Source organism: Squalius cephalus, assembly GCF_949319135.1.
Source record: "Squalius cephalus genome assembly, chromosome: 2".
NCBI lineage: Eukaryota > Metazoa > Chordata > Actinopteri > Cypriniformes > Leuciscidae > Squalius > Squalius cephalus.
In genome coordinates, this window is record NC_137123.1 from 5,564,220 (window position 1) to 5,590,594 (window position 26,375).

The window sequence follows — 26,375 nt, forward strand, 5'->3', positions numbered from 1 at the left end:
AGTAAGAGTTAAGAGCCCAACTAATGGAAACACTGATCACTGCTATGGTGACTTCAAATGAAACACATTAGAGTTAAACCTCTGTTAATTCTCAATATCGACTGTCCCTTCTGTTTTTTTTCTGCTGTCCTGTCTGTCAATAAACTGCCTTCTTGCAATAGGATCTACGACTCCCTTTCTGACAAATGTCTTCTGCAAACTGCCCTGGCCCACTAAAAGTAAATCAGTAGGCTGTGAAAAAAAAGTATCTTCCATGCAGACTCATGTTAATGTTACATTCACAGATCAACACTTTAGTTTTTTACATTTTTTAATTTATTTATAAAGCACAATTAAAACAACGTAATGTTGACCAATGTGTTGTACAGTCACACAATAAAATTACATAAATAAAAGGAATTAAAAAAAAAAAAGCATAAAAAGAAATAAAAGCATGAATAATCCTTTCAAAATTACACTTATCAGGCTAATTCAAATTTCACAACAGGGAAAATATATATTTTTGAGTGTATATTCAGAAGTTTTTAAAGCATATTTTAAGATATAAGTGATAGCAATAGGTAAGCTAAAAAAAATGGAGAAGCTGGAATACTTCTGATAAAATGTTTAGCATTTTTAGGAGCTGTGTAATATCATAATGCAGGAGGGCTGAAACAATGTCATGAACAGTTTTTTGCACGTTCCCTGCTCAAGATTTATTGGCACCCATAAAACACCCCAACAAACAAGTCTGGATCTGTCACTAGACAACGGTTTTACTTTTGCTGGATCAAACACACATTTGACAACATCAGCATGAGCACAGGAGCAGTTCTCAGTATCCAGCAGGACGACCGCCATTGCTCTCGTCAGATTCAGCACAGAGTTTGTCCCCCTCTCGCACAACCGCCTGGACCGCTGTTGATTCAATATTGTTTTTTATTGTATGATTCTTCTCCTCCAAGCCTTTAATCACAACCTGAATTCATAAAGACAAAATTGTAATATTTCTCACTTTTCTGACTTTCTGAATCTAATTGTCAAGTGTAAGAATCCTACCTTATCAAACGTATCTTTTATATTTGTCACATTTGGTCTGATCTGAAATCTGGGTTCTTTAACAGCTTCCTTCAGGTTACAGCCAAAGAACAGGTAGTTCAGGATCACCTGAGATGAGAGACAGGACAGGACAGGACAGGGGGACAGGGTTTTTTTAGATAAAAGACAAATAGGTTTAAATATCACACAAACCTAAAAAACCCATAACCTTATCCGTTGGCCTATTCTGTAACTTCGGTCTGTTTATTCTTGTTTTGGTGACAGAGATCTGACACTGCTTTCGTCTCGTCCTGGTGGTGTTCGGACTTCGGTCTAGTTTGGTTTCGGTTCTGTGTCGAGATTCGGACACTCATGCTCTGAGTGTTTGCCTTCTGTTGTGAGCGCATGGTATAAGCATTCGTTCTTTCTCGTGTGCTGTCTTGTGTGAACGTGCAGATTCGAGTTAGATTGAGTCTAAATGTTGTTTATATTGGGTCCTCCCTCGTTACCCTCTTTGTTTGCTGCCCCATTTAGGCTACGTTTACACGTGACTGGCTATTTTCATAAACAGACATTTCACCCTCTCCGTTTTCAAAAATAGCATCGTGCACACCTGCAGTTTTCAGAAAAGTGTTCGTTTACACGAACCCGTGTAGATTTGCCATCAAGAGCATGCCAAACCTGTAGGTGACAGTGTAAGCTCAAGCCCACGTTAGCCAATCAGAATCCCGAAAATAACAACAACAGCAACGAATCACTTCCTCTTTCTCTTGACGCAGGTGCAAGTTCTGTCACATACTGTGACGTCAGCTGCCTAAAAGTCAGTTTTTCTCATGCCCGTATCACACATGCTCCGTTTGCGTATGCGGTGCGTATTTTTTTCTGCACCCATGTTTACAGGTTAGAGCTTTAACACTGCACGCGGATGCAGTCCGTCGATCCGTTCCAGGAGCGGTGCTTATACAGCAGTGCAGAGATCGTTTCCGCACCGAGTCTATTTCTGCTGTGCTGCAAACGCTGGATTAAAGTGACAGCGGATGGTCCGTGGTCAAAATGAACATAGATTGACATGAAAATATAATAATCTCACCATAAATGCATTTAATTAAATAAAATGTAGCAAATCTCACCATAAATGTATCTAATTAAATATTACTAGTTTTCACAGTAATCTTTTTACTTTAAGACCGGGGTAAAGCAAGGAAAACTACAGTTCTGACGTCACATTTATACGGATGTCACACCGGCTCGTGTAAAGGCACTGCTACTTTATGCAGGCTGTGTGCATGTGTCTGTGGATCCACTGTTTTGAAACTTATATGGTAGTTTCACAGCCCCTAGACCTCTGTTATCATGAAAAAAAGCCAGGAAATTTCAGTTTTGACAATATGGGACTTTTAAATATTTGACCACTTGCTTGAGCAACTTAATATATAAATCTACATAGAAGTAATGCATTGAATAATATGGTGTTTAAATTGTGTTTAAACGTGAACAGTGAACACGTCTATTAAAGCATGTATATGTGTACAAAGAGAATCACAATGCTGACAAAACTTTTTTTTAAATAAAAGTTGCTGATAACTTCTGGATTTGAAAGAAAAATAGTGAGTAAATGTGTTTGTGGTACAGCCGTGGTTTACGCTCTGCAAACGCAGCATATGTGAAAGCACTGTAGCGCGTGCTGCTCCTGCACCGCATACGCACTGCACACAGAGTATGTGTGAAACGGACGTCAGTTGACATGCAAACATGCAAACAAAGTTTTCCGAAATCTCCACTCTGGCCGAAGTTTTTAGAAAGAATAGTTTTCAGAGGTGAATTCTCTGTTTGCGTGTAAACGAACGGCACAAACGAAGGGAAATGTCTCAGTTTTTTTAAAATAACAATGGGGTTATACTTTTTCAAAGTAAGCGGGGCCTAATTCTCCTTGTGTTTGCAGTCCTGTGCCAGACCATCTTCAAATGTCCCCACTTGTGTGTTTCCCTGCCTTGTAAGTCAAGTCAAGTCCTGCTGCCGGTCCTGTTTTCCCGCTCGGGGTAGTTTTTGTTCGTTTTTTTATCAAATAAAAGCCCATATTTTGCATTATTGAGTCCTCGCCTCTTCCCTTCACCCCAACCTTGACATATTCAGAATCAACAAATGTTTTTCAAGTTCAGAATAGTCATCCAGAATAATCAAATGTAAAAAAAAATTATGTTGCTTTCTGTAATGTGCTGTTATGTAAAATTGTTCAACTCTCTTAAAGGCACACTATGTAATGTTTCGCCAGAGGTCGTATTCAAAACAAAGGCATAGCTTGATGACGCCTTGATTTGGCTGAATCATGGGAGTTGTTGTCTTCACCTCTACAATCGGGGAGAATACGATGGACTAGATTTATTAATTTATTGATTTATTAACGTTATGAAAGCCGTTGTTAGCAGAACGAGGCTGCTGGAGCGATTGCTAATGAGAGACGAATGCGACACATGGCTCAGAAATCAGGGTAACGTGGGTATAATGTCACTGATAGGCGACGCACAGGCACGGTCCTGGTTGAAACTGCTTATTTCTCTGGATTTAAACATTATAAGAAACATTTGGGATAATGTAAGTACACAAATCAACAAAATATATAACATTGTTTTAATGGTTTTTGAAAAAAAAAAAATCTTACATAGTGTGTCTTTTAAGTGTTTTTGTTTTGTTACCTGAGCAGTTGCAGTGGTGATATTTGTCCCACCTGAACCTCCAACAACCATTCTGACTTTTCTGCTTTGTTTGTCCAATATTATTGTGGGACACATAGATGAAGGTGGCCATTTACCTTGTCAAAACAAATAGTCATTTTACAATTTTTTTATTATTTATAACTCATTCCCTGTCAGCGTTTTTTTTTTTTTTCTTTAGCTTCCAGTAAACGGCAGCATCTTTGATAATTTTCACAAATCTTTACAAAACTCCAGAATATTCTGATGTATGAATATCTGAACATGCAGTATAACAAAAGAAAGAACAAAGATTCTGTTTTAAAAAAGTCATGCATTCATGCATTCTTTTTAGCGCAATTTTCCACCGGACAAAATTGCGATTGTTAACTCTTGATTTCTGTTCTGTCTGTGCGCACCAATCTTGCACTGAGAGATTGGCATGGGGTACTTTCCATAAGATCATCTCTCAATGCAAATCAAACTAGCTATTAGGCTAACTGAAATAAAACCATGCCAATCTCTAGGTATGGTGAAGGCTATGTGATGATGTGGGGCTATTTTAATTCCAAAGGCCAAGGGAACTTTATCAGGATGCATAGTATCCTAAAAAATAAATAAAAAATAAATACTTAAAAATAATAATCTGCCTGCCTCTATGGGAATTTAACATAGGGGTGTCCAAACTTATGCACCCTGTATTTTAAGGAAGAACTTTTATTTATTTACGATACATTATTCATTCACAAAGAAAATTGGTGTCCTTAAAGGTTGGATTTTTCCTAATTTTTTAAATTAAGACATTAAGTTTAATTTCCAAAAGATGATTTTTTATTCCTCTTTTTAGTCAACTTTAGCATGGGTGTCTAAACTTATGCATAGCACTGTACTCCTCAACCAGACCACCTAGAGACTTCGGGTTTTCGGCATTATGTTAAGGAAGGTCTAATCTCGGGAACGCACAAAAAAAATCCAGGAAAAGATTTTGGATTTCCTGGAAATTCCAGAAAAAATTCAGTTTTTTGCAAATTTCTCTGCAACCATAATAGCTATCGAGTTGAAACAAATTGCAATCGATAGCTTCTAAAATTTACAATAATATTAGAAAAAAAGAATTGATCAAAAATCTTTCCTTTATGCTTCAAAAATTAATTAAAACTTTATATGAAGGGAAATAAGAAAAATATTGCCTTTTCACCTATAAAACTATTGTTCCACAGAAATACGTAAGGAAGGTATTCACAAGAGTCATGAGCACAATTAATTCCACTGAATTAGCAATAAATCAATGAAGGTATCGATCAAGATTTGGAGAAGGAGCAAGAATATATGAGAAAATGACAAGAGGTTGTTGCAAAATAAATGGAAGAACGTTCAGCAAAGCGACAAAAGATGGCGACATCCACACCAACGGCTTCTTCATCAGGCGTATCTGATTTCTACGATGACTCGTGGCTTTCAGAGGATGTTTTGGCAAATATCTCGAAAGCAGAAGAAGAGTTTACAAAGTCACAAGCCAATAGTCAAGCAGAAAAGAAGGAAGAATCTGAAGAGGACAAAGCAGAAAAGGAAGCTGATACAGAGAAAATCGAGGATATTGAGTGAACACAAGATGTAAAAAATAATGAGCTAATAAAAAAAAATGATGTTCAACTAGTCAAGTGATTGTGCCTTTTTTATTATCCATTGCTGATTTGATTTCAGAAAGTTCATTTGAATTTCAAGAGAAAGTTATATTCTCGAGCAACTTATTTTCTCTTTCATTTACTATCTCTTAGTGTTGTGATCCCATGACGTGAGAAAATTGCGCTAAAACACTCACTGAGTTTTTATTACTTGTTTATCAACACTTGAATGTGGGCAAGTTTCATAAAAACAAAAAGCTGAGAAAATAGTGGTTTTGTCAAAGACTACGTCCGGATCTGATTTTAGAATGATGATCAAAACACAGATGGAGTAGATCGTGTCCATCACCACACCTAATGCTTCACAGTCGTTTCCTCTTTATAGGTTGACATTTCATTCAGGAACATTAGGCAGTTTTGATTTATATACTGTTTAATGTCTTATGATTAAGTTATTTGTATGTCAGCAATACTTCTATTGTTTTTTTCTGCTTCTTCTTTGCTTGTTTTGATCTGGAGATTCTGTACTCTTCCAAAAGATCCGTAATAGCGCCCATACAGCATAACAGTAAAAACTTGAATAGCCGGAAATTTCTGTCAACGACGGGGAAGCGTTTTGTCATAAATTACAGAAAATGCCATCAATGGCAGGGAAAGAGTTAATATTATAACTCATAAAACGGCAACTTTTTTTATTTTATGTTTTACCTGGTTCAAGTAATTTGATTTTGCCAACTCCATTTTTCACCTCAGGATCAATGAAATCCCTCATTTGGTCATTAAATATAATGCCTGTTGAGCTTGATATCACTCCAGAGCCAAACCTGTGAGAACACAAAAAAGATCCAGATAACAAAGCAAATACGCTTCATAAATATATACACTAAACGTACATTAAAGGGGGTCCTATAATATTCTTTTCAAAAGATGTATATAATTATCTGATGTCTCCAGAGTGAGTATATGAAGTTTTGCTCAAAATACCCAACAGATATATTTATATAGCATGTTAAATGGTGCATGTACTTTTAAATAAACATAACTTGCTCATTTTTCTACCGATTTTCAAACGGTTTGGTTTGTTATAAACGTCAGAGATGTAGTTATTACACTGCATACATACACTGCATACATATGAAAAATTATAACATACATTTTCAAGCATTCGGAATTATAGCCACGTTAATAACGTTTGTAAGAAACCAAACCGTTTGTAAATCCGTCAAGATTTCAGCGAGATAAGAGGATTTGTGTGCGTGCTGATCATTCACCTTAATGCACAGAGCACTGTCACAAGATGGCCGAACGATGATGCCGGAAGTGACTGCGCCATAAGACATCTAGCGTTTATATATGATATCTATGGTTAGCATTACCTCACATGGACATGCACTGAAGATTTCAAAAACTTTTAGCCTTTTATGTTCAAACTAGAGTTGGACAATGATGGAGGGACTTAAGAAGAAGTGAACATGTAGAATGCAACAGGATGTTTCTGAATGGTTAGTTTAATTTAGGTAGCTGATGTGGAGGTAAGCATTGTTGTAAAAAGCTGATTGTTGTAGTCCTTAAACAGCTGATTGTTGTAGTCAGCAATGTACTCTTAAGAAGAGATTTCTGTAAAAAAAAATACCTCCCATTGCTTTAAACTTTGAGCTTCACAACTTTGCAGATGTTGTGTATGCTCAAACAGCAACATAGCGAAGTTAAAAAAGAGAAATCATGATCAAGGACACCTTTAACATCTTGTTTTTTAATATCTATTCTACATTAAAATCTAATCTGTATTTTTGAACGGAAGAGTGCAGTTTAAAAAAAAAGTGTTGTATTTTACTCAGTTGAGTAAATCTTGTTAGCAGTGTTTAATATAAGTATTGCTAAAGGCTTTGTCTCATTAGCTGACTTGAATGATTTTGCTGAATTTCTTGCTTGATGAAAAATAAGAACCGGAGCACTATGTGAACATAGAAGTGAATAGAAACATTAAAATGTAGCTCATGCAGTAATCCCACCATATAAAGGTGCATGAGGTATTTGTTCCCTCTGGACTATGAAGACTCTGAAAATATCAAACATGTAGGACGTGAATACTGGATGCTAAACCACAAAGAATACCACAATCAAAAACTTGAAGCACGTATGATGGAGAAACACCCAGAAACACCTCATATGTGCCACTCACAAGTATATGGGGCTTGTCCTTACCATTAACACGCCTGCTTAACACGCCTGATTAAAAATATGGTTAGTGCAGTGGCTGGGAAAAATGTAAACCTACCAACATCCCTTGTCATAATTATTGTAATGACTTATTGTGAGAGGAACATTTTTTGTTTCAGTCGCATAACATCAGTTAATGGAAACGCTGCCATTGCGCAATAGTTTTTTATCGACATTTAGAAAACATTGCAAAAGATTTACGCAAATCTGTAATTGAAATGCGGCTAATGACTCTCTGACAGCTTTCAACATGTTATTAGAACCAGTTGGTAGAGAGTTATTCCAGTGCTCAATAACTGAATCTGGGTGTGTTAGATCAAGACCAGGGTTAAGAAACACTGATCCCCTTTTCTCTTTTTTTTCCTCTTACTCGTTATTGATGCTGCTGGTGACTGCCACTGCACTCCCATCTTCTGCGATAATAGACAGGTGAGATGTGCCATGGTCATCAGGCACTGTATCAGTGGTCTCCGGCTCATCATCATCATATCTGGTTTGTTTGATGTCATCATTAATCTTACTCCGTTTTTTGTCTGCAAAGCTGTCTGAGGTTATATTTTTGACCAACTGTTAAACAAAATTGACAAAATGCATAAATATAGGAACAAGGAAAAGCTTTGATAAAAGTTACTAATTTACTAAGATAAGTTACTCCTGTTAGATCAGATGTTGCAAAGATATTTAATACGATTCAGAAATACTGTGTTTGAGATCTGAGGTAGCTTTCCCCTTGGTGCACACCACTCACTGCTCACATCACGTTCAGTTCAAATTTGTGGAAGAGAACATTATCAGTAAACAATAATATAACATAATCAGTGAAGGACAGTGTAGATGAGACAAGAAACAACAGAGCAAAGAGAGTGTGCAACAGGATCAGCAAAGCATCCTGAGTTGGGACCCGCTATATGTCAAACCGCTGCCAACAAGGCTATTGATCAAACATCTGCGGTACTTTTATATGTGTTTGGAGCTTGGTCCCATAATTGTTATTTTTGGGTGAACTATTCCCTTTTAACACATCCCTTTAGCCTCCAAATATCCAGTATAGGCCCAAGGAATATATAGGTAGACTTGAACTCACCTCAGTGATGTTTTTAGTAAGTCCCAGTTTTATCTTTTGTATATCAGCGAAGCGGAACGCCTCTATCATACGATGATACATCAAAATCTTTTTCTCTACAGTGGACACGCTGCTGCTTGAGATGTTGTAACCTGCAATTAAATGCTTAATTATTTTAGCTGAACCTTAAAACATTGAAATAATTAAAGACTCAGTTTAAACACAGACTCTGAGATATTACTAAAGCCATGTTGCACACTGTACAAGTCTTTTGGAGCTTTACAATTGTTGCTTTTTAGAAGTGTTTGATGTGATCTTAAAGTTTAAATGTCTTAAGTGTCTTTAGTAACTCAAGCAAAGGATGATGGCATGAACTGGCTGTTTTAAGAGCAAACTCAAGGTAATTTGAATATAACTATATTAATAGATGTAATGGGGTCGTGACATGTTGTGTTGGACATTTATATAGATAATGTATACAGCTTTGAATTGAACTCTCTCACATGCACATCAACTGTTGTGCTTTATTAGGTTAATGGCACAATACATACAAATCCTCTCGTGTGATGCCCCCTATCATTTTTTGCACCCTAGGCAACTGCCTATGTCACCTATGCCATGGGCCGGTCCTGAATGAAGATGGCTCTAGTAATTAAAGAGCCTTAGGCCCCATCCACACTACTGCGTTTAGCGTTTTAGAAACAGAGAATTAAAACGAAAACGTCCACAATCAGCGCTTTAGCTGCGTATTATAATTGATCTCCGTCCACATTAAAACGACTGAAAATGCGGATCACGTGACCATTCACCATTCATCTATTTCTAGCATGCACACGTTTACTGCGTGAGTCGCGCCTGAGACGCGGCAGTTTCTTACTGTAAGAAACTGTTCCAGCGGGTGGAGTTTACTGGTACTGAATATTACCTGTGTATACTCCATGACTGATGACACCCAATCATAGAGCCGAGGGTCTTCACTAAAACGCCCTCCGGAGATTCAAAACTCAAAACGGGGTCGGCAGCGTTTCTAAACTTCTCCGTTTTAGGTCTTCGTTTTTGCCGTTTTAGTCTGGATGGGAGGTGCAAACGTAAAAAAGGTCTCCGTTTCTAAACGAAAACGCAGTAGTGTGGATGGGGCCTTAATATTCCCAACCTGTAATCCACACACACACACACACACACACACACACACACACACACACACACACACACACACTCTGACCTTTGAGTATGTTGAGTATCAGAGCGAGTACAGGTCCACCGAATGGAGCAGTAGGAGCATGAAATATGTATTTCCCCACAGTAAAGTTTAATGCATACTCATTAAGCACTGACTTATAATTCAGTAGGTCCTCACGTGTTATAATGCCTCCTGTGTTATGAGAAACACAGATTCAGACAGATTTGCATCAAATTAAGTCACTAGATCCATTAGATACGAGTCAAATTTAATAAGCATGAAATAACCTGCAGCCTTGATATCATCCACTATAGTCTGAGTTAATGACCCATTATAAAAGACATCTGGTCCTTCTTCTGCGATCTTCATATACGTGAGAGCTAGTTTGGGAAATCTTATAATGTCATTTTCCTTCAAGAGGTTATTATTTGAGTCGCAAAGCACTTCACTGGAAAGAAGAACAGAAGATCATGCCATAAAATTTAAAAGGCTGATGCTTTAGGGACCCTTGTGTAAATATAGACATACAGTAATAGAGTCAGATCTGTCTTTCAGGATATTTGCCACTGAGAAAGTGTTGTTTTTTTTCTTCTTTTTTTTTCTAGTTTACAAAATGATATATTCTTACCACAATGCTGTATTATTCAGAATTGTGTGACTAGTCTCCTTTATGGCATCAGCCAAGGCCTTTCCAATTGGAAAACCCTCCTTTGCCAGCTTTATACTTGGCTCAAACAGCTCCTTCCATGGCAGTCTCCCGTGTCTTTTGTGTGCCATCTGATAACCACGCAGTTCTCCTGGCACAGCGATATACAACCCTGGCATAAGATTCATATAAAACAGAGGAATGGTCTAGTCATTCATTGGCCAAACAGGCAAGAAATCATCAGAGACATCACTTAGCTGCTTTAGACCTGGTTTCACAGACAAGGCTTAGATTAAGCCAGGACTAGGCCTTAGTTTAATTAGGATATTTAAGTAGCTTTTATATTAAAGGGGGGGTGAAATGCTATTTCATGCATACTGAGTTTTTACACTGTTAAAGAGTTGGATTCCCATGCTAAACGTGGACAAAGTTTCAAAAATTAAATTGTACGTTTGAAGGAGTATTTCTGTGCCAAAAATACTCCTTCCGGTTTGTCACAAGTTTCGGAAAGTTTTTTTCGAGTATGGGCATGTGTGACGTCAGATGGTGTGGAATTTCCTTATATGGGTCCTAAGGGCACTTCTCCCGGAAGGGCGCGGGCGCGGGCGCAACCGTAGACCAGAGAGAAAAGAGAGCCAAAGCAGTTCGCCCATCAAAGCGCTGTGCTCGGCTTTAGGGAAGTCAATGTCACCAAATAAGTGTGTTTTTGGTTGCCAGGGCAAGACAACCCTGCACAGATTCCCAAAGAACCCAGCGTTAAGGGACCAGTGGATGGAGTTTGTTTTTCCAGAGCATCAACGGAGTTGTGCAAGACTGTTTGTTCCCTGCATTTCGACGATGATTGTTTTATAAACAAAGCCCAGATCGACGGATTTGCAGATCGTCTAATGCTTAAGGATCGAGCAGTCACAATGATAAAGGTTCGCGGTCGTGCGATGGAACCGCAGGCGGTGAGTAAAACTGCTTCAAATGTCTGAGTGTTGTTAGCTATCGGCGCGTAAGCACAGCTTTAACTTCGCCCACACACGTCACACCTCCAGTTGCTCGTTTTTTTTCCGGAAAGACTTGGTACAGCCTATCTTTCTTTTATAAATATAATAAAACTAAAGACTTTTTGGAGATATGAAGGATGCAATACTACTCTATAGGTACTCAAGATTAACATGAGATTGACTGAAAATGAGTATTTCACCCCCCCCCTTTAAATATGTTCCTTAGAAAAAGAAGCGAAAAAAAAAAACATTACTGGTGTACATCTTGAGACAAAACAATTGCAATTGCAATTGAAATATCTCAGTGCAAGTTGCTTTCAGTTAAATCAGATCAAAATTTTAATCTGGGACTAGCTATAGCCTTGACTGTGAAACTGGGGCTTCATGTTTTAATGTGTGGACTAATGTGCTTATACTGAATCTGTGCTGTAAAGCCATCATGGAGGATGGTTTTGGAGATATGTAGATTTATGGTGGTTTACCTGATATTGCATTATCGGGGTCACTGCCAAACATGTTCTGTGAAGCATTCATTGGAGCGATTTCTTTAGCATTAATTGTCTCAACCTTTCCTGAAGGTGAAAACATGAAACTTTGAATTTAACACAAATATGTGGCCCAGTGGTCAAAAGGTTGCAGTGATTTGGCCAAAGTGTTGCAATGGTTCCGCGTGAATTCCCTGCTTCTAGAAAACAAAGAGGATGGCTGCTGCTGCTGGCGAACAGCCGTTGGGCTCCATTAACATAACATTTGTTTGTTTACAGGAATCTCGCCATCAAATTTTACCACAACACACCATAAGCGGAACACTCCCCCATGGATTAATTTCCGTCACTCTGACTACGTCACCTTCTTCATTGCTCTGGTTGGTAGTAGCGCTATCCTATTGCATGCAGAGGGAATTTGAAAGACAACTGTTTATCCCGCCCCTCGGATTGAGCCCTGCCAATGGTGTGTTCCCAGACCCAACATCTTGATGTGGGTCTGGCTTTTCAGGTTCATTGCAAAAAAAAAAAAAGTACAAAAAAAAAAAAGTAATAAAAGCAGTTTGCATGTTTTGATGTCCACATGTTCTTGTTCAAGAAATTATTTCTCTTGTAAAGAAGTGGCCACATATTCAAAATTAAGTGGACACTTGAATTAAATGTTGTTTGGCCAAAATTAAACAAGGATTTGATCTGCTGTAAAGTGTAACAACAACAATCCCCAAGCAGTTGGTGCCCTCTGCAGGCATTTGTTATAATATATAATGTACATTATTGATTATGTTTATATTATGCATTACATTATGTGCTCAATAAAACCATATGATTACTTGCTTTTGATACTTTATTTGAATTAATTATTATTTTCTCATTTATATTTTAAGTAATTTTATGGGCTATAATTAAAAAAATCAGATTAATTGTCAAAATAATTGACAGATAACTCACTAAATTAATCATTAGTCACAGCCCTGGATTAGTTCAAACATTTCAAAATTCATCTGAGTGTGCATTTTGTGACTTTCAGTCTAATAAGTAAAACGTTTTTCAGTCATATATTTTATCATTGAAGATTTCTTAAAAACATTGTCTCTTTCTTGTGAACCCAATATCGTGTATTGTCTTGTCTCGTGAGCCAAGTGTATCTTCACACCCCTAAAACAAAGTCCAACCCTAAACTCAAAAAAATAATAAATTGTGTAGAATCCCCCAACAGAGCACTAAATCCTAACCACATAAACCTTATATCCAGCCCCCCCAAAAAATCTAATTGATTAAAATAAAAGTTGTTCCAGAAATTGAAAAGATGTTGATCTAGAAACATTTTGGATGAAAACACATGCACACCTGGTCAAGGTATGGTTTGCTAATACAAAATTTCCACATTTGTGCCCAGGTAAATGTGACGGGAATTGTTTCTCATGGCACTTGACCTCAGGCTGCTCTAGGGAAAACCACTTCTTTAATAATGCACTATAAGTTGCTTTAAGTTGATTTGAAATGTATCTGCTGAATAGCAAAAAAAGAAAAAAAAGAAAAAGACTAGCCCAAGATGTGCTTTATAAAGATGAGCACTCATAGGGGGTTCTTTGTTTGTTTCTTGAACTGTTTCCATTGTGGGAGTTGTGGCAGACTGGTTTAAGTATCTCAAATCCCATGTACCTGTTGATGGACTGTATATGGTGAAAACCACTCCTCCTCCGATGCCCATGTTGTGGGGATTAACCACACTCAGACACAGCAGAGCAGCAATAGCAGCATCAACTACTGAACCTTTTGTCAACATGTCCCTGCAAACACAAAGAGCTCTGTGTAAAGTCAAGTGAACTTCACATTATTAATGCAGATCATAGGGTTGTATAATTTCTCCCAGAAACATAAATGTGTCTCTTTGTAAACGTTCTGTACCTCCCGATCTTAGAGCAAACCTCAGCATCCGCTGCCACTGCTGCTTTATCATAGCAATTAACAGAGCTTCTCAGATAGCCTCCGCATTTCTGACAGATCAATACCATCAGAACAATGAAGGCGACGCACAGGATCAGGCCGAGGACGAAGATGAGGCCCATGCAGCAATTCAGGCACAAGCTCTGTCTGAAAGTACACAACAAGAGTTTGATATATTTGATATTTATTCACCACACAAACAGAATTCAAATGTTATGTGGTTTAATTTTTATTTATTTGGTGGTAGAGAAGCTCTTATCTCTTACTTATATTATCAACTGGCATACCTGATCGAATCATGTCATGTCAGTTATTCTGTCACTTAATCCTTTTCTCATGCAATATGGAATACGTTACATCTTGAACCTCTACAGTTCTGAGGACTATAGATTTTCTTTTACATTTTACTATATTACTTTATATGCGTGTGTATGTGTGAGAGAGAGATAGACAGTGTGTGTGTGTGTGTGTGTGCGTGTGTGTGTGTGTGAGAGAGAAAGAGTGTGTGTGAGAGTGTTTGAGTGGGTGCATGTGTGCGTGAGAGTGTTTGTGTGTGTGCATTCTTCATCACCTTTTTGACTTGCCTTCTTGACCTCTTTGACCTGCTAGGCCTTCTAGCTCTTCTTGACCCATTATTGAATAGCCGAATAGCCACTGTCCACCAGTTTACAGAAACTAAAAAAAAAAGATATATATATATATAAATTGTATATATATATATATATATATATATATATATATATATATAATCATTATTGCTTTTATTACAATAATCATTATATTCAGTCTTGAATTAAGAACACATAGGGCCCTGGGGATATAGCAAACCCAATAGTCCCCTTCATAGTCATACACACAATGTTTTCTACCACATGAATAATAATTAGTATTTTAGAAAAATCATATCTCAAACACAGAGACTATATCCCCAGGGCCCTATTGTGTTCTTAATTCGAGACTGAATATAATGATTATTGTACTGTGTATTGTAACTCTGTATAAAATAAACAAATATTGTTGGCTATAACACATTATAAGCATAAATTCATTAACTTCAAAAATGAGGTCAAAGCAAACAGGTTTCCAGAAACAGCAATATCTTTTGCACATAAGACTGCCTTAAGGAATTTACTTTAAATAGTTTCATCATTAGAAGGTCTAATTATTTGATTTCGAAATCTGTTCATATCGAAGTTGATTAATTAAGACAGAAACAAACAATAGATATTTTGAATGTACTGTAAATGTGTTTTAAAGGGATAGTTCACCCAAAAATGAAAATTCTGTCATCATTTACTCACCCTCAAGTTGTTTCAAATCTGTATGAATTTCTTTTTTCTGCTGAACACAAAAGAAGATATTTTGAAAAATGTCGGTAACCAAGCAGTTGATGGACCCCATTGACTTCCATAGTAGGAAAAAAAAAAATACTATGGAAGTCAATGGGGTCCATCAACTGCTTGGTTACCGACATTTTTCAAAATATCTTCTTTTGTGTTCAGCAGAAAAAAGAAATTCATACAGATTTGAAACAACTTGAGGGTGAGTAAATGATGATTTTTGGGTGAACTATGCCTTTAACAATATTAATAGCCTATTAAATTATATAGCAAAATGATTCTTAATGAATTAATATTTTACTGTAAAAGTTTGTTAGAGCTGAACATATCTACACTGTAAAATCCAGCAGTGATTTTGACGAGCAGGACGAGACTGAGGGCCGCGGGAGAATGGCTCGAGGCCGGTGACGTGATTACTGATGAGCGACACCTGTGAGACGCACCGGTCTCGTATCTCTCACGGAGGAACAGAAGCATAAAAGGAGTGATGATTGTGAAGGATGAGAGAGGACCAGGCCTGGACTGTTTTATTTGATATTTTGTTTATATGTTGATCAGTGTTCCCTTTGGTTGGGCACTTGAAACTTCATTTGTATTATTGTAATTCTCTTCCTGTTGATGTATATATAATTTCGATCATAAACAGCTTGTGAATCTTTTAATTGGGTTGTCATAATTGTGAACGGCGTGGGAGTCAGGCACACTAATAAAGAGGCTAAAGACTGCAGCCTCTAGCGTCTGTCGCTAGAGCGCCTCTTGAGATCAGATGAGTGATGTTTACTCGCACAGCTACTACTTGCTGACCTCCATTACATAATATCTCTATATTTGTGACAATATCTTGTAATTAGTCATGCTTGAGTCACACACAGACTTCAACATTCAGCATGCAAAGCACAACAATGGTAACAATTAACCACACATACTTCTTCCGGGGTGTGAGAGGACGCTGGCTCAGCTGGATGCCACTTCTCAACCCATGTGTTTTAGTTATTTGTAATTTTAAAATTTGTTTTATTCTGCTACCAACTTTTTAAATGATTTAATAGCCTATTAGGCCTACCTCTCATCTCAACATTTAAATGTGAGGTTCCTGTTGAGCTTGGATTGCTGATCGCTTTTGAGGTGATTCCTCGGCGTCTACTTGTTTCGAGTGGCAAGTGGCGGGTGCGGCACCTGAACGAGGCTGGAAACTGTGTCATCTCCAATCTGAAGTCGGTGTATGTCTGCGTGTGTGGATTCACTAACGGTCTGATGCTGCTGCGGCCTCTGCATTTTAATCGCTGAACGACTCCCGCGACTCAGAGTGTTGCGATCTTCACAATTTTATCAGGATTCCATTGGATATAAGCATGCTGTTTCCCTTTACTACATTCTTTTCACTGGTCTATGCTATAACTGGATTCTGTGGAACACTGGAATCAAGATTGTGGAACACCAACATGATAAGGTACTCATATTCTGAGCTTTTTTCATTGGATCATCATCTGCCTCCCAGCACCTGTATTGTTAAAACTTTGCGATCATTCAAACTTTTGCATCGGCCAAGATATTTGCATCGTGGCTCCCGCCGATGTTTCTATCCTTCGCCTGCTGGAATAAATTTACTTCACTCCTCATCTAGGCGTTCAAGACATCTTAACTCTCGTGGCATCAGTTCATCTAACTTACATTTTCCTCAGAAGACGTTGCAGAATCGCGTAAAGAACGCAAGTTCTAAAATTAGACTCGCTCAATTAAATGTGCGTTCAGTGAACAAGAAAGCCACGCTGCTTCACGATATAATATTGGATAGAAAACTTGATTTTCTCTGTCTATGTGAGACATGGCATCAACCAAATGACTTTTACAACCTTAATTTAGCTAAACCACCTGGATTCACATACATTGACAGACCTAGACTCACTGGTAAAGGTGGTGGTCTTGCTATTCTATACAGATCTGATTTGTCTATTGTAGAAGTTACAACATCTGCTGTGTCATCTTTTGAATGCCTGACTATCAAAATTAACAGCACTTCACCAGTACTAGCTGTTTTAATCTATCGCCCACCTAAGGCTGATGCGAGGTTCTTTTCTGAACTTGCAGAATTATTGACTCTGCTAAGTCCTATTTGTCCAGACATGCTGCTAATAGGGGACCTGAATATTCATGTTGACAATCCAAACTGTTCCTCTGCAGCTGCCTTCCTGCATGTGTTAGAGTGTTTTAACTTCATTCAACATGTTGACTTTTCAACTCATAAATCTGGACATACATTGGACCTGGTATGTTCTGTGGGTATTGGTATAGATCAGCTTTCAAAGGATGAAGCTGATACACAACCTGGTACACAAATGATCTGCGTGCACTTAAAGTTGAAGGAAGGAAGATTGAGCGGTTGTATAAAAAATCAGGCCTCACCATTCACAAATTAATGTTTACACAACACCAGCTGCAGTATCATCTAGCTTTGAAGACTAGCAGAGAGGCATATTACTCTCATGTTATCAATAAAGGTGCTGCTAATCCTAGGATGTTATTTAAGACAATTGATAGCCTTCTCAAATCTCAAAAGAAAACTGTCTGTCCTTCTGATGAGATGTGTAATAATTTTAACAAATATTTTACAGAGAAAGTTCAGAGTATTTATAGCTATCTATAGTGTATATATATCTCCTTTGACTCTCCTTTGCTGACTAGTGAGTCTTACTAAAAAAACTCACCTTCTACAGCCCTTTCGAACTTTACTACTGTCAATGTAGACAATGTTTTTAAATTGATCATGACTATGAGTTCATCCACGTGCTTTCTTGACCCCTTGCCTACATACAGTGTTTATCACGTCTGCCCTTCCATCACTGTAATTATTCCTCCGGCCCTTAAGGTGGCCGCTATCACACCTGTTCTAAAAAAAACTGGCTGTGATGTTCAAAATTTAGCTAACTACAGGCCTATTGTAAACCTGCCCTTTGTGGCAAAGGTTCTCGAACGAGTTGTTGTTGGTCAGTTACAGCAATATCTGTCCAATAACAACTTGTTGGAACCGTTTCAGTCTGGTTTCAGATCTGGACACAGCACTGAGACTGCACTTGTAAGGGTCACCAACGACCTACTTGTTTCCGCTGACACTGGTGCTTGCAGCATTCTAGTCCTGCTAGACATTAGCACAGCTTTTGACACTATATGTCATATTATCCTTCTTAACAGGTTGCGTGTGTTGTTAGGCATCTCTGGTGTTGTGTTCAAATGGTTTGAGTCCTATTTAGCAGATCGTTTTCAGTATGTTTGCATGGGGAAACATAAATCTGAGGCCACATTAGTTCAGCAGGGTGTCCCGCAGGGGTCAGTGATAGGGCCGACTTTGTTCTGCGTTTATATGCTTCCACTTGGTGACATTATAAGAAAATACGGTCTGGGGTTTCATTGTTACGCTGATGACACGCAGATCTATGTTAACACACTCCCGGATCCTAATCTTGCAATCACAGCTCTGAGCGCATGTATGGAAGAAATTAAGTTATGGATGCATGCCAATTATCTTAAACTTAATGAATCAAAAACAGAATTTCTACTTGTTGGTATGCCGACAGCCTTGCACAAGTTTAACTGTCAAAATCTGACCACTGATTCTGATTCTGGTTTACTGGCCCCAGCATCACAGGTGCGAAATTTAGGTGTTATTTTTGAATCACATTTGTCTTTTGATGGCCATATCAAATTGGTTTCAAAATCAGCTTTTTTTCATTTAAAAAATATTGCCAGAGTTCGGCCTTTTATATCCCTGCCAGATGCGGAAAAGCTTATCCACGCATTTATCACGTCGAGACTGGATTACTGTAATGCACTATAGTCTGGTCTCCCTGATAAATATATTAAGAAATTACAGTATATCCAAAACGCGGCCGCACGCGTATTAACACACACAACTGTTCAGCAGCATATTTCCCCTGTTCTTTATGAACTCCATTGGCTTCCAGTAACGGCACGTATCGATTTTAAAATCTTGATTTTAACATATAAAGCAATTAATGGGATAGGACCGGAATACCTTTGTGATCTAGTTGTTCCTTACATTCCAAATCGTTCTCTCTGCTCGTCTGACTCTTCTACTCTACAGCAGCCCACATTCAAATTAAAGTCGATGGGTGGTCGCTCCTTTACGGTTACCGCCCCGCGGTTGTGGAATAAACTTCCATTTGCGATTAAAAATTCCCCAACTCTGGACTGCTTTAAGAGGTCTTTAAAGACCCATCTTTTTAAAAATGCTTACTGTCTTTGAAGTGTATCTTATTTATATATATATATATATATATATATATATATATATATATATATTTTTTTTTTTTTTTTTGTCTGATTTTTCTGTTTTTAATTATTGTTTAATTATCTTATATTATGTTTACTATACTGTGTAGCACTTTGGGTTGGAGAAAAGCGCATTACAAATAAAATGCATCATCATCATCATCATCAACAACAATTAAAATGTATTTAAAAGTAAATTATCAATTACTCTCAGTTCTTTTTTAGTTATTAGAACTTTTGTGTAAGTGAACTATACTAAGCATACTGTTCCTATTTCACTTTACTTGTTTTTTTAAGGCATCAGTTTGCACACTTTTTTTTTTTTTAGTAAAACTAACTTACAGTGCTATGCATAAGTTTAGACACCCATGCTAAAGTTGACTAAAAAGAGGAATAAAAAATCATCTTTTGGAAATTGAACTTAATGCCTTAATTAAAAAAATTAGGAAAAATCCAACCTTTAAGGACAGCAATTTTCTTTGTGAATGAATAATGCATCGTAAATAAATAAATGTTCTTCCTTAAAATACAGGGTGCATAAGTTTGGACACCCCTATGTTAAATTCCCATAGAGGCAGGCAGATTTTTATTTTTAAGTATTTTTTTTTATTTTATTTTTAGGATACTATGCATCCTGATAAAGTTCCCTTGGCCTTTGGAATTAAAATAGCCCCACATCATCACATAGCCTTCACCATACCTAGAGATTGGCATGGTTTTATTTCAGTTAGCCTAATAGCTAGTTTGATTTGCATTGAGAGATTGGCATGGGGTACTTTCCATAAGATCATCTCTCAATGCAAATCAAACTAGCTATTAGGCTAACTGAAATAAAACCATGCCAATCTCTAGGTATGGTGAAGGCTATGTGATGATGTGGGGCTATTTTAATTCCAAAGGCCAAGGGAACTTTATCAGGATGCATAGTATCCTAAAAAAAAATACTTAAAAAAATACTTAAAAATAAAAATCTGCCTGCCTCTATGGGAATTTAACATAGGGGTGTCCAAACTTATGCACCCTGTATTTTAAGGAAGAACATTTATTTATTTACGATACATTATTCATTCACAAAGAAAATTGGTGTCCTTAAAGGTTGGATTTTTCCTATTTTTTTTAATTAAGGCATTAAGTTCAATTTCCAAAAGATGATTTTTTATTCCTCTTTTTATCAACTTTAGCATGGGTGTCTAAACTTATGCATAGCACTGTATTTTGATTTTACAGTGTACACAGAAGGAAAATGCGTAGCTTCATCCTTAATTCATCCAGGCTATAAAGCTCTTCAATTCTCCTTTGTTGTTGCCCTGATAAAAGTTACAACAGTTCTTGCATCCAGAGTTTAACTGATCAAGACTTAGGCAAAAAAGCATGCTCCTAATTACCATGGTTTCTATAATATTAACAACTACAAAAATAACATTACTAATAATAAACTGTGGTATTTGTGACGAAAAACAGACAAACATCTAAACCACTGTGAAACAACTGCTATGAGAGTGACTGATTTGCCCCATATTACCTTATATTTAATATAAGGTTCTAATAGAAACATTCACAATAAATACCATAATGTCATATTTCTACAGCTTAGCAGAATGATAATTTTATAGGTCTGGCACTGCTATTTAAAAGCTTGCAATTACCGTTGTTTTAACTCCGATCATGTAAACTGTATGTGTCGATCTGGTTTCAGCTTCACCACAGAGCCTTTAATGTTCACATTTAATGTTGCGCTTGAGTTGAATTCAAATGAGTCAAGCGAGATTGTCCACTAAATAGCAGTGTTTAATATGTGTGGGCATGGTGAGGCTTTGGCGATCAGCCCACTGGGAAAAGTTCAGGAACTCCCAGTCTCTCCAAGTGTGGGTATCTGCAGGTTGGAGTAATGGGCGTGCCGAAAGGTAGGACGTGGATAAAGGTCTTTATCATTGGTTGCAAAAGCTGTCTGTCAGGGTGTGGAGTACAGTTAGGTGCTAGTTTCTGTTGTAGAGATTCTCCTTTCCATTACTCCGACCTGAAGCTATCCTCAATCTACAGTATGTCAGTCTGTCTCAGTCAGTCTACTTTACAGCTAGTCACAGGATCCCTCCTTGCTCGGGCTCTACGTTATGGTGTACAGTGAGAATGGCATCTTACAGTTCTTAAGAGGCCGTTAAAAGCACAATTTGCTCCCAAAAAGAAACTCTCAAAATGTAATCATTGTCATGTCATTCCAAACTTTCCACCGGACAAAATTGCGATTGTTAACTCATGATTTCTGTTCTGTCTGTGCGCACCAATCTTGCACTTCTATCTACTCCTCAACCAGACCACCTAGAGACTTCGGCTTTTCGGCATTATGTTAAGGAAGGTCTAATCTCGGGAACGCACAAAAAAAATCCAGGAAAAGATTTACTATCTCTTAGTGTTGTGATCCCATGACGTGAGAAAATTGCGCTAAAACACTCACTGAGTTTTTATTACTTGTTTGCTTATAACAAACAGAAATGAAAAAACTAAACAAAACCTGTTTAATCCTTGACAGGAACAGGCCTATGTGTACACTACAATAAAAAAAGGCTCACATAAAAAGCCAGGACTTGCATATTTCAACAGCTGTAATGTTCCACAAATTAAAGTGTCATGAAACCCCCGTTTTAGCCTACCAAGGTTTGCGCTTGTCAATTTACTGGTGTTTGTGCCATTATTCACCACCCAAAAAAGCATGTCTTAAACCTGACCCTACCTGGTGGATTGCGTTTGTCATTATAGAAATGATCCGGCTTGCGTGTCTTCTTTTATTTGCACGTCGTTAGTAGATCACGTGCAGAACTTTCCACTCCCATCTGCACTTTTATGGAATTGCGCTCTTATGCTAATTTGCCCTGTTTACTAAATCTGGCCCTAAATCCCTAAATTTACTCTCCAAAAGCAGTCCCTTTCAAAGCATGCTGCGAACTACAGATCCACTACCCAGGGCTGCATTTCTCCAAAGCATTGTGAGATAAGTTGATCGTAGAGAACATTGGTGTACACCAGTGGTTCTCAACCTCTCCTGCAGGGACCCCCTGACAGGCCATGTTTTTGTTTTAACCCTGCAATGGCACACCTGATTCAATTAATGAGTAGTTATTAGAGTAGGAAGAGTAGGAATTAGTCAATTAATCAATTAGTCAATTAATCAATTAGTCAACTACTCATTAAGCCTTTAATTAACTGAATCAGGTGTGCCATTTCAGGTTTAAACAGAAACATGGCCTGTCAGGGGGTCCCTGCAGGAGAGGTTGAGAACCACTGGTGTACACTGACACGAGTCACGACTATACTGCCCTCTATAGGTCTGGTGCAGTCGCAGTGCGCATGTGTCAAATGTGTCCATTCTGATCTTTATTGGAAATTGTATGTTGGGTCAATGTAACTCAATTAGGCTAAAACAGCATTCCCTTGTTTTATGTCATATAAACCTGACTGAATTAGGTTACAACAACAAAATTAGAATGTAAAGGTAGAAATACTTTCTTAAAGCAACAACTGCTCATGCTTACTTTTTACAGTGCAGCTCTGACAACATCGTGGGGAAATGAAGCAACACTTTTGTGTTACTGTGCTGAGGAAACACACTAACGGCACGTGTCCGTGTACCACGGCGCAGTGGAAAAAATGTCAAGGTAGCAAAAATTATATATATTAAAGATTATAATTCACTAAGAATCATATTTTTAGCGGACATAATTTCATAAAGACACTAGTGTGATAATACACAGAGTGATACAAAAATGGCTTTAAAGCAAAAAAAAATTCTCATTATGATCGTATCATTAAAAGGTGATTTTATCATCATAATATTTTGATCAGGGAGACAACACATTTACACATTTATCCAAAGCGACTTACATTGAATTTCAAGGTACTCATTTATATTCTTATCAATTCTTGCTTTTACTGGAAATCAAACCCATGACCTTGGCGTTGCAAGCGCCAACGCTCTACTGTTTGAGCTACAGGAAAACTTGTTGACGTAACAGCAATTGTCAGTTTCTGACAATCCAGCAGGATGACTCTGAGCCTGTGGATCCTCTGAAACAATGATCATTATAATGACCCCCTGTCATTATAAAACCATCCCTTCAGGCTTCAGCCCTGACTTTTGGAACATGGTAAAAACAAAACTTTAAACGTTATAGTACTTTTTATTTTATAATTTTGTACTGTACAAGTGAGACATTGGCAAAAGTACATACAGTAATTCAGTGTGCCTACTAGGCATTTACTATAACCTTGTAAATATCGTTCACTGGAATGAATAATTGGACGTTTATATTTTTGGACTGTGAATGGAATATGCAGACGGTCCCTTTAGCAGCCAAGGCGAATATCCCACATAGCAACATTGTTTCATCCCAGATCCAGCCCACATCTGGCACATGTGGAAAGATGATCTGGCCCACATGCAGCGTGGAAGTTAATCTATGCGATACAGCGAATATCATAATCAAACCTAAAACTAAAATTACTGCGCTTCCGGAGCGGTTGCTTTCCACTACAAATGCAAATGCCTGCTCTGTTATTTAGACAGTCGAATGATAAGAAACTCAAAACCAAATCGCAGCTCACTTTGACTAGATGGTTACATGAAGAATAAGTTCTGAACTTACCACAAAATATGCAGCAGTTTACATAAAACGGTGTGTAAAACAAAATCCCAGTGTTAACAGATTCAATGCTTCCGAATGGCATAGTAGTTTCTCTCTTTTACTTTCGTTTTTAACTCCAACCACATGTGAAAATCGCGCTCCCTCTAGTGGCGCAGATCATCATCAAATTCTCAGGTAATTATCAGAGCAGTTGTGCTTTAACCCACATAGCAACATTATGACGTCCCAGATCCGGCCCACATCTGGCACACGTGGAAAGATGATATTTTTCTGTTCTCTTCTTTCCTTCAGTGATTCTGCTTATTAACAGGCTTATTAAGGCTGAGATGACTCCATATTTAATATACACAGATTTTGTGGCTCAGATAAGGTCCAGTTCTGGTTTATTTCTTTTCTCTTGGCTGACATGTAGCACTGCTATGGCCTGCTTGTGGCCCAGTCCTGGCAAACAGAAGCGGTCCGCCCAAGGGCCGTCATTCCACGCTGCATGTGGGCCAGATCATCTTTCCACGTGTGCCAGATGTGGTCCGGAATGGATCTGGGCCGAAACAATGTTGCTATCTGGGTTGTGCTTTAGTTCAGGGGTTTCACATTCTCTTTGACCCTGACCCTCCCTCATCTGAGCGCGCGAACCACCAAGCAATGAAAGCACTCGACTACTAGTGTATCCTCATCACGTTTGATCGAAGAACAGAAGGAAATGTGGTTACTCACTTTTTTTTTAATATACAGCTTTTTGTGTGTTTTTGAGGTTATTCCTGGTTCATGCAGTTGCTTTAACTCTCTAACATACCTCATTTTTAAAATCACACTAGTGTAAACCTGCCAAATCTGGCCGAAAACAATACTTTTTTATATAAATGTCTAAGCTACTTTTATCTCTATTTTAAAATTAACTTTAAAAAAAAAAGCATCAATGTATACCATGTTATAAACATATACCATGTTATAAAATGTGAACATGGGTTTCAAAGAATGTAGAAATATTTTCATATGTGTAAATTATGGACAAGATAAAGATAATATATTTTTACGTAATGTATATGCATATTATAAAATATATATACATATAGACTACATAAATGATTACACAAAACTATTCACAATGTGTTCAGCTGTGACTGGAAACTCTGTGCACAAATATACAGGAAACTAAAGTTGAGATTAAAAATGATATCAGAATCAGAATCATTTTAATTTGTCATTGTAAAAACATTGTAAAACATTGTCACGACGAAATTTAAAGTGCTACTCCTGGTGCATAGAATAATACATTCATAAATTCACTCACATCATACTCTCACACAGAACCACCAATACATAATAGGACAGGTTACATAGTACTGAAAAGTGCAAATGTAGTGCAAAAGAGGCAAGATAATCATCATTCATCATGATAAAGTGCTATTTCTGTAAGTGAGTGTTTAGAGTTGTGATGGCTGTAGGGAAAAAGCTGTCTCTGAATCTGGATGTACGGGTTCTGACAGACCTATAATGCCTTCCTGAACGGAGTAACTGAAAGTGTTCGAGGCCTGGGTGAGAGGAGTCCTTAATTATGTTTTTTGCTCTACTAAGGTAACGAGATGAGGCAATGCTATCAAGTGTGGGCAAAGAGCAGCCAATGATTTTTTCCACAGAGTGGATGACCCTCTGCAGAGATTTTTTTCTGAGCCACAGTGCAGCTTGCATACCACACTGTGATGCAGTACATCAGTAATGCTCTCTATGACAGAGCAATAAAAGGCCACTAGCTTAAAGGTAGGGTAGGTAGGATTTTTATAAAAAACTTTTTTCAAATTTGTTTAAACTGTCTTCATATACCAATACATAATTAAAATGTAAGTGCTCTGAAAAAGAGAGTATAAAAATCGAGTGACTGTAGACCTTTTAATCTGCAATAAACACAGCTCATTATTTCCATTCGGGACGAAACAATTGATTGGTTTGGGCGACTGTCACTCACTCTCGCAACCATGGCTACCACCCCTGTTGCTAGATCTGCCCATATGCGCGCGCACCCGTTTGATTTGAGGAGTGCAAGAGATGCGCGGAACCTGAAGAGTAAAATTATGGCAGAGAAAGAGCATTCAAAATTCAAAGCACCTGCATATTCAGTCAGCGAAGGCAAACAAGGCAAAAACTACTTCCTCGGACCCTGGTTGCCCGCACTCTTGAACGACCTCCTCTGCTTCGCCCTCGACCCCGGACCTGTCCTCGAACCGACAATGCGGTACTTGTCACCGGAC

The 26,375-nt window shown here is 37.8% G+C and overlaps 1 protein-coding gene across 2 annotated transcripts; it reads right to left on the minus strand.

Annotated features, from left to right (window-relative positions):
- Positions 1–287: 287 nt before the first annotated feature.
- LOC307154492 (glutathione hydrolase 1 proenzyme-like) lies at positions 288–24,250 on the minus strand. Of its 2 annotated transcripts, XM_079864493.1 has the most exons (14): positions 24,130–24,250; positions 14,437–14,540; positions 13,827–14,012; positions 13,581–13,708; positions 11,916–12,005; positions 10,424–10,613; positions 10,083–10,243; positions 9,838–9,987; positions 8,637–8,767; positions 7,923–8,119; positions 6,041–6,156; positions 3,711–3,826; positions 1,039–1,146; positions 288–958 (listed from the first exon to the last, which is right to left on the minus strand). In XM_079864493.1, exons 2-14 carry the CDS (start codon positions 14,496–14,498, stop codon positions 815–817), a joined length of 1,779 nt encoding a protein of 592 aa, XP_079720619.1. In that variant the 5' UTR covers positions 14,499–14,540; positions 24,130–24,250; the 3' UTR covers positions 288–814. The 2 variants fall into 2 exon arrangements, with proteins under 2 accessions (XP_079720619.1, XP_079720620.1); XM_079864494.1 differs by lacking the exon at positions 11,916–12,005.
- Between the last annotated feature and the right edge of the window lie 2,125 nt (positions 24,251–26,375).